Source organism: Ixodes scapularis, unplaced genomic scaffold (assembly GCF_016920785.2).
Source record: "Ixodes scapularis isolate PalLabHiFi unplaced genomic scaffold, ASM1692078v2 PGA_scaffold3__209_contigs__length_174095766, whole genome shotgun sequence".
NCBI classification, from domain to species: Eukaryota; Metazoa; Arthropoda; class Arachnida; order Ixodida; family Ixodidae; genus Ixodes; species Ixodes scapularis.
Genome location: NW_024609868.1, coordinates 139,106,253 through 139,115,523, shown reverse-complemented (window position 1 = coordinate 139,115,523; position 9,271 = coordinate 139,106,253). Strand labels below are relative to the sequence as shown.

The window sequence follows — 9,271 nt, the reverse complement described above, 5'->3', positions numbered from 1 at the left end:
GTATACTATGAAACTATATGTTATCCCAGCGTTATATGTCAGTTATTAAAATGACTTTTCGAAGTATCACAAAACTGGTGATGTATCTTCAGTAAATATAATATGTGTTAAGTATCCAGGAAACCTATAATGCTTCTTTACCTCCATATTACTCATATCTAAAAAAAGCGATCGGCGCATGTATGTTTTCTACATCATTTCATTGTCATTACTATAAAAAAATGTGTATTTTTTTATGTAACACAAAATATTTTAATCTCAGTAATGTGTGACAATTCGTTAACACACTCGAAACTCTTTTTGTAGACAAAGAAATTCGATTCCCAGCAAAATGAGATTTGCGTTTGTTCCTGCACGTATATAGTCAGTATATCTTATTCAGTTATTTTCGGAACATTTCATGACTTGCGAGAACCCTCTTTAGAGTTGGTTTTTATTATTATATTTTTTCGTAAGCTCAATTAAGAGACAAATATTGTTTGCTCACCATGCTTTTTAAGCAAAACAATTACACAAAGCACTCTATTTAATTTGGAACAGACTATCAAACTTCAATGTGCTTTTTAGGTTGTATACACGAAAGTTTTTGTCCCACGTAGGTCAAAGAACCCTGTAAATTAATATATTGTGCGACTGGCAGTCGAATATAAAATATTTTTTCATACAGTCACGCCTACGATACATAACAACTAACAACAGGTGCGCATTGAAAAAAAAAGTGTATTATTTACGCTTCTTTCTGTTGGCGAACTTACGCTATGCGAGTGACGTCAGTCTTAGTTATTTTAGAAAATAACACCTGCATTTTATTCTAACCGGTATATAAGCTCTGAGGGTAAAGTACGCCCTATCACAACTCCGACGAAGTACTTGAAATGGAACTCAAAACTATAATATTTCTTCAGATTGCCGCCGTTATGGTCCTTGGGTATGTTGCCAAGCAGACGTTTTTATCTTTTCTAAAATTTCAGATTTAGAATTACAAATATTATTAAACTTGTATGATGATCTATCCACAAAGTTGCGTAGCTAGAATTTAATTTTAAACCCAAAATTCATTATGTAATTTGCGATTTTGTTTATTATTTTCAGTATTCAGCTTCACGTATTTTGGGAGTTGAACATACACTGCAATTTTCTACTGTGTGAATTGCTTGGCATGTCAATTGCATTTGGATCTTTATGACTCAAAGCACTAGCTGAAGTGCTTTAAACGGCAGCTCATAATTTCCTTTTCCCGAAGTGACAAAATAAGCCACTGAGCAGGCAGAGTAAACTGCGAATGAAAATAGAGCCTGTTCAATTTTGGAATCTCACGGAAGCTTCTAAATGCATATGCAACAGTGAACAAACACGTGGATTTTCGTCGCCAACAAACATTCCGAGGATGTCAATATTTTTTACTGATAGTAACTATTGTAGTTATTCCAGTGCGCCATTAGCATTATAATGGCACAAGCTCGAATTCTAATACTGCAGAGATTTGCGTCCGCTTAGCTTCACCTTTATTGGAGAACACATCATATTCATTTTCATGCACCAGCCTAATTGCGTATTCTGCGTAGTGGAGAAATAATATCAGGGCACTTATAGTACCAGGCCATCTCTAAAAAAACATTATATTACACTTTGAGATAATATTTTGACATCATTTGAATTAACACGACATTACAAAGAATCGGCATGTTGTTCTTTTTTGCAATAGAAAGATAAGATTCAGTAACGGCAATCGAAGCTTTCTTTAAAAAAAATTATATTTTTTTCAAGGCAGATATAGAATGGCCAGTCTACACAGACTACAGAATTTTTATGGTTTTCAGATTCGTGTTAAAAACTCCTTGAGAACTAGACGCCTTTGGTGTGTGAATGGGAAGTGATACGGCCACCGGGGCTTATCATGGGGGACAAATCGCCACGATAACTTAGATAATTACCAAGAATGTGTGAATCTATTTTTTTTATTATTGAATACAGACTTATTATTTAAATTAAAGAAGTGCACAAGGTCATCAATAGCCACTAAATTAGTTTTTTTTAACTTTGAGCACGTGGAAAGCACGGTACTGCACCTAATTTACCATTTGTGCAGCATGCACAAGGCTGGTGGTTGTAAAATGCGAATGGTAAAAGACAAGAAAACCTCGCTGGCGCCTTTTCGAACCTTCAGCCTTGCACCTGCTGTACGAGTTGTATCTTAAGCACACGGCGCACTTCCCACGCGGTCCAAGTGTTTCTAAAATTTACGAATTATCTTTTTTTTACGATGACGCTTAGCAACTTTCGAGTAGAAACCGGGAGTCTGTATTCAATAATCCAACATTTCATTACCAGTTAGCGCTTCAATTTTAGAGAATATGCATGCGTCAACAGAAGCTATTTTTCTAGTCATTTTTCCAATTTGTGTGATAAACAAGATCCCATATTTGATCACATAATGTATCCAAGCAAATTTTTTCTTGGCTTTTTTTTCTTTTCTTGGTGGATAGTATTGATATTCCCGCCGAGCCAAAGCAGTAAATTTTAGAGCAAATGTTTTATATGATTATTTACCGCACCGTCGGCTGTGCTCAATAAGAAATAACCTGACGGTTGAATATAATGCACTATGCACTAAATTAAGAGTTAAAAACCCTGGAGGTTATTACATATTCTAGTCTCACATGTGAAACCAAAAACAAAATGTATAAACCTCTTAAAAAAAAAACATGCTAAGTTTGCTGTTTCAAACCACGCGTGCATGGAATAGGCAACGTGTTGGTCACTTACCAATCATACATGGGCAGTTATAAGTTATAACCTTAATCGGTTTGCTCGATTTAGTTCTTTTTTCAGCGCGTGTTCAGGCGCGGAAATGTACTACTGACAGTTCGTGCCTCTTGAGAAATTGAAATTCAGCTTTAGAATAGGTGGAAGAAAAAAAAACATCAGTAATAAAGTATATCATGTCTGCCGTATGGTACTTTAATATTGAACTTGATTGATAATAACCATTGTGGCACCCTAGTAAATTGTTTCTTCACTCGGGTTGCCATGTTTCCATTGTGAATAATTCACATGCCCAAATCTTCTTTTCAATAAAAGCGGAATTAGTGTAAGGATATCGTAAAACAAAACAACATCACATCAACATACGCCTCTAAGCTTTCTGATCTGAAACCCATATTATTCTGTAATTCTCCAAAGCTACAATATGTTTACGATATTATACCAAGTTTGATTCCCAAGGATTTATTGAGAACCCTACAGCAAGAACTGATAACTCAAATCACGATGGCCTTGATATCCAGGGTTCTCGCCGATGAATGAATACGGAATATAAGATTTCATGGTTGTCTTTTATGCCAGAATTGTGCTGTGAGAATATAAAAACGCATCAGTCAACCTCCTTGTACACTCAGATGAGCAGCAAAATTTACAACGTAGAACTAACACAAAGTCGTTAAGACTAAAGCATATATAAATCAAGTAATGCAGAATACATGCCGGTATCTTCCGTTCAGGTTGGTTAAACCTTCCAAGTAGTTCCAATAACTTAAAACGAACAGTTTATTGCCAAGCACACGTGAGAATATACCCTAAGAGCGTGAATAAACTCAAGTAGCACAGTTCTGGGAAAAGTTTTTGGTTTTTCTCACGCAATTTAGGGCTCCGAAAGTCGAAGAAAAATAGTATAACCAAACTTGACATCCTTTGGATTTAGTATAAGTATTTTGAATCTAAATCGGAAAACCAACGACGTTGTTAGTCTTCACTGCCTGGTTGCTCGGCTTCATGATGCTTCTTTTTACCTCAATTCCCCAGTAAATTCGGAAATTAAGCTTCATTTCTGGTTGTTCGGTTTTCACCTGGGAGCTTGGGTCTAAATTGGAATACACGTGGCAGAATTATGCACCACTGTCAGTTTTTCGGTTCATAGGTGGCATCTTGAGCTCACACCTGACATTTTCTTTATTTTCCTGGCGTGTTGCCTCAAATATTTTTTTTTTCATTGCAGTGCAAGTAGATTTTATGAAATTCAGCGGATGTTGAGGCAGAGATTAATATATTTATGTTACACATCAAATTTACAGTATAAAGGTTTGCACAGCTTATTGTATTGTATATTGTTTGATAGTTTTACCCTGCATTACTTGGCTGTTTGCTTGATGTCCTTGTGGATGAAGGTGTTTTTCACATTGCTTCATATTGCCTTTTTATTATCATGCGGCCTTACGTGTGCGTAAATTAGGCAACAAGGTTGCTGAGATGGGGAGCATTCAGTGAAGACGTGTAATATTCGCTGGCTACGAAAGTACATCGGTGGTCGAGGGCGTTAGTGCGAGGCAGTTCAGAGGATGCTGAGTGAAAGCTCGCACTGCAACACCTCGGGATCCCGGGTTCAATCCCGGCCCCTGCTAGTTTTGATCTGAATAAGAATGGGACCGGCGTGCGTTCGTGTATTACTAGACACTGATGCACGTTAAAGTCCATAGGCAGCAGCTGTACAGCGCTGGTTTAATTTCTTACCTACTGCGAAAACCAGTGTCGCCACAGCTCAAAGCTGCACTAACATTAGGCACTGAAAGAGCAAACGTCAAATGTGTCGTTTTACAAAAAAATAGTGAAATTAGCCAAAAAATATTCCGTACTGAATGCCGTATAGGTTGTAGTTAATGATAAAATTAAAACCACTACAGAATGTAGTTAATCGTTTTAAATCAAGCATTGACATTCCGAAAGTGCGTGGTCAATATATAAACTACCCAAATTTTATTCAATGTTCTTAATACTTTAAATTCTCTCGAACTGGTTTCCCAGATAAAATTATAGTAAAATATAAGGTTTAACAGTGGGGGGCAGTGTTTGTATAGAATGCTCTGAGTTAATAGATGTTTACGAATTATTTATGCAAGACTTACCTCTCTTTCAGCATCCATTTACTTGTTGCCGGATCAGAGGTGCAAGCAGAAAAAGAATTTCAGGAAGATGGCATTTATGTGCAATATTGTGGCAAGAATGTAATTTATTTTCAGAAGTCTTGTATAAAATATCTATAACTTCAACTATTTTTATGAAGTGAACATCAGCTATATATGTAATGGTTCTTGGCACTGAATCTTAAGCGGCTACGCGGCGGAGATGCAGTGCCCCTTTCTTGTCAACTGAAGTACTTGCACTATTTGTACGCATTACTGGGTCTAATGAAATGCCTCATATAAAGAGATACAGTTGATTTCACGTAAAAATAGTCACACTAACTGAGTTTCGTAACCATTACTTTCCTTTAATATCACTATAAACTTTCCAAAAATTGTTCAATGAGGTCGTTCTCACAAAGCAAAGAATTTCTAATTGCTGCCCACACCAATTTGAATAAAATTCAAATTGCAAATTGCCAGTTTCAGCATGAGCCTGGGCTATTGCCCAGGCTCATGCAGAAACTGGTCTCGTAAAGCAGCACTCTTGTTTTATATCTAGCAGTGCCGAAAAACAACAAGTTGCTAATATCCTACATTCAACAAACGAATCAAAGCTTAGAAATATATATATGTCCTAAAGAAGGCCTCCGATTCCTTTCGATACCTATTTCTAGGAGATTTACTAGACGAATTCCTATATTCGTGTTAATAGACAATTATACCGGAATGAAAGAAATATTTATAAGCATAGCCCAAATCGCATACCATAAAGTATTTGGCTAAGATATCTGTATATTTTACCATGCGCAAACACAGTACCGGAAAAGCGATCATAGTGGCATGAAACTGATAAGAGAAAACTCCAATTAAGTAATCACCACGTGTAAATATTGTGCTTGAGCGCAATATCATGATAACTCTGCGCGGTCTTACAATGACCGCCTTAAATACGTGAGATTGGCGTCTATTTACAAGAATAACTAACGACTAAAAACTATAAATTAGCTGGTTCTATGGGTATGATCAAAATATTTTGTTAATGAAGGCATTATATTTTGCACTTTAAATAGTGTAATGTGAATTCAATGCAACCACGCTGAATAAGCATGAATATCTTAATAAAAACATTTTAATTGGCCCTTGACACTCTTTTTTGATGTTATATTTTTTTGTAAACCTCTACATTTTTTTTTTTTATCATCAGAAATATTTCAAATCGATACCCAGTGCTACGTGCTTCGGGTAAAAGGAAAGATGGTTGACAGCGAAATGTGTTTCTCGCAGTTTACTACTGTAATAGGGTTTCTTCAGTGGAGCCCAAGTTTACTTTCTACCTATATTCATAATTCATAAAATTAATAAATACAATTTCTAAATGCATCTGTCTAAATGCATTAACGAAGCCTAAGGCTTTATTAGTTATCATTAAATGTACACTAAATTTACATATTCGTAAAAAATATTGTAAAAAAGCGCGTCATACTACTTTCTTGCGTTTGGATAGTCTGGTCTAATATCGAAACACACGACGTGGATGTCGTAGTATTATGCTCAGTGTAAATAGCATCGTGTTACTGAAGTACAGGAATATGAATTCGTTGTTAAGAAAGGGATTCCAGAGGAGGCTTTATTTGTTTATTGCTCGACTCTAGGTATGATACAAGACTACACCTCTCTATCAAATGGCTTAAGGGGCGCTAGTCTAACACAGATTTAAAATTTCTTGAGATTTTTTTTTTGTTAGAGTAATCTTAAACATTGTTTTTTAGCCAATAAGTATTACTAAAGTTTTGACAACACTTTGTTTCGAATTTTGTTTTAATTATTCAATAGCACAAAGCCCTACCTCTTTGTTGTCGCAAACAAGTGGATAATGTTCGCACAATAAAATTTTAACTGGCGAACAGCATCGTACAACATAAACTGAGGCTAGTATTTCTTAATAATGGCGTCGGTCATTGGGTTCGAGCTAAGGATATCATTTGCGAAGACTTTTAACTTATTCTCTAACAATAAGGCTACAAATGGTTTGTATAGGTTTATTAAGGAACTTTGAACGGGCAATTAATATTTTTGACAAGATAATCATCCGGATAATGGTTCAAAACAAGGTGTCTCAATTTTTAGTAACACTTCTGTAATTGTAATATATGTAAGCAAAGAAAAATGTAAGTATAAATTATTTCAAATTAATTATCTGAACATCCCGCCTACTAATATCGCATCCCAATGACCTACACCAGTTTCATTAGGAGGATAAATATTAAGGCTAAATTCTTAAAAAAAATTAACTTAGTTCTTCAGGTTAATACAACAATTTTATGTTTAGTAGGACTCTTGCGATAACCTGGCCTCAACACAAATGGTACAATTTGCGGTTAACCTATTTATATATATATATATATATATATATATATATATATATATATATATATATATATATATATATATATATATATATATATATATATATATAACTGAGAAGAAAAAACCCTTAGTGAAAACAGCAACAACGGACGATTTAATCTTCGACGTTTCGGCCGGAGTCCGGCCTTCGTCAGGAAGAACTTTTACAGATGAACGCGGATGGTATTTATACAATGCTACGGTCGAGTCCAAATTTCGGAGGGGTGACGGTTGAAGCTTTCGAGAGAGGGAAGCGCAGGGCAGTTCTTATCCAGGTGAAGAAGCTTGACGGTCGGTGCCAAGTTTCAAGGACGGCGGGATGACGGTTGTAGCTTCTTTGGAGGGGGCGCAGGGTGACTTTGTGTCCGGGCCGGCAGCGGTGACCTATATAGACGATAGCGTACACAGACCGCTGCCGCCCCGGACACAAAGTCACCCTGCGCCCCCTCCCAAGAAGCTACAACCGTCATCCTGCCGTCCTTGAAACTTGGCACCGACCGTCACTCTTCTTCACCCGGATAAGACCTGCCCTACGCTTCCCTCTCTCGAAAGCTTCAACCGTCACCCCTCGAAATTTGGACTCGACCGTAGCATTGTATAAATACCACCCGCGTTCATCTGTAAAAGTTCTCCCTGACGAAGGCCGGACTCCGGCTGAAACGTCGAAGATTAAATCGTCCGTTGTTGCTGTTTTTCACTGAGGGTTTTTTTCTTCTCAGTTTTATACCCCCGCCTTCGGCCTCCCGCCACCATGCCCGTTATATATATTTATATATATATATATATACATATTATTCCTTTCTAAGCGTGACTGCGGAGATCGAAACAATATATGGACGTAGCTCTCCTGACTTTAATCGGTAGTTAATGGAACTGTCGAATAAACGGTGCGAAAAACACGTTTGGCAAAACAAAAATCTCAACGCAACATCAATTTCATACACCTTATATTTCTACATATATGCTAGATAAAAAAGTATGTTTAATTGCCCTCGCCTATCTTTTTTCTTTTATTTTAGTGCACACTTCCAAACGAAGAATCCACCGGATGCAGCGAAGATTGCAAATGCGTTTATGAAGGCAATAATTCTCACGGTATTTGTATCAGTATATCAATTTTGGGAAACTATCAAGATCTGGATTTCAACGACACAGAACTCATCAAAGCTACGCCCCGGCCACCAAGCAACTAAGCCAGAACATGAAGAGACAAGGATTCCTAGGGCGCCGGAGAAAATTTTATATAATCTCCAGGTGAATTAACTAAAAATAAAATATATTTAAGTTTGTATTCCGTTGTTATATTGCGTTTAAGATGGGACAAATAAATTAAATAAAGATTGCATATGTAGACAGCATTTTTACATTTAATGTCGTGAAAATTTAAAATATATATATTCATTTTAGATGCGTGAAGTGGGCTTTTCTTATTGTCTATATGAATATAATTGCTAAACTTTTTTGCAAAAAAAAAAGACGCGGAATTATATGTCTTTTTTGATCTTCCGATGTAAAACGAGCTGAAAAATTGGCGGCTGCACATGAAAAGTTAAAACTTTCATGCACTGAGCAGGTCAGTTTAAACGCGTAAAATGTCAAAGCACAAACCATTTATAAAACGAAAAAAGCGAGCAAATAATTTGGTAATGTCGACGTTGGGCACGTTCGCTGACCACTGACTCAACACGCAATTAACTATCGGCGCCATCTACCGATAGGCGCTGCGAACAGACAAAAATTGTCTTCTGCTCGTCGCGCTCTATTAACAAAAAAAAAATGGCTTCACAAGTTAATAGTGTAGCTAACTCCGTCTTCTGCGAACGTGCATAACATTGTGTTTGGCTAAAATTTGGTCAATGTATTTTACAAAAATACCTACACCTAAAATTTTCAAACAATAAAATTGACCTGTTCAGTGTACGTTCATGTGCATGCACCTATGTTTCTGTCTCGTTTTACCGCGGAAG

At 36.5% G+C, this 9,271-nt stretch overlaps 1 protein-coding gene across 1 annotated transcript; it reads left to right on the top strand.

Moving 5' to 3' along the window:
• Nucleotides 1–851: 851 nt before the first annotated feature.
• Nucleotides 852–8,530, top strand: LOC115309484 (evasin P1095-like). Its single transcript, XM_029967740.2, has 3 exons — nucleotides 852–928; nucleotides 4,910–4,997; nucleotides 8,324–8,530. Exons 1-3 carry the CDS (start codon nucleotides 876–878, stop codon nucleotides 8,495–8,497), a joined length of 315 nt encoding a protein of 104 aa, XP_029823600.2. The 5' UTR covers nucleotides 852–875; the 3' UTR covers nucleotides 8,498–8,530.
• The last annotated feature ends 741 nt before the right edge of the window (nucleotides 8,531–9,271 follow it).

What these genes read in the sequence shown, in the direction of transcription:
- LOC115309484 (XM_029967740.2), top strand. Translation starts at nt 876, where the DNA reads ATGGAACTCAAAACTATAATATTTCTTCAGATTGCCGCCGTTATGGTC. An exon ending in GCCGCCGTTATGGTCCTTGG is followed by an intron (nt 929 to 4,909) that starts GTATGTTGCCAA and finishes CCTCTCTTTCAG; the next exon opens with CATCCATTTACTTGTTGCCG. An exon ending in TGCAATATTGTGGCAAGAAT is followed by an intron (nt 4,998 to 8,323) that starts GTAATTTATTTT and finishes CTTTTATTTTAG; the next exon opens with TGCACACTTCCAAACGAAGA.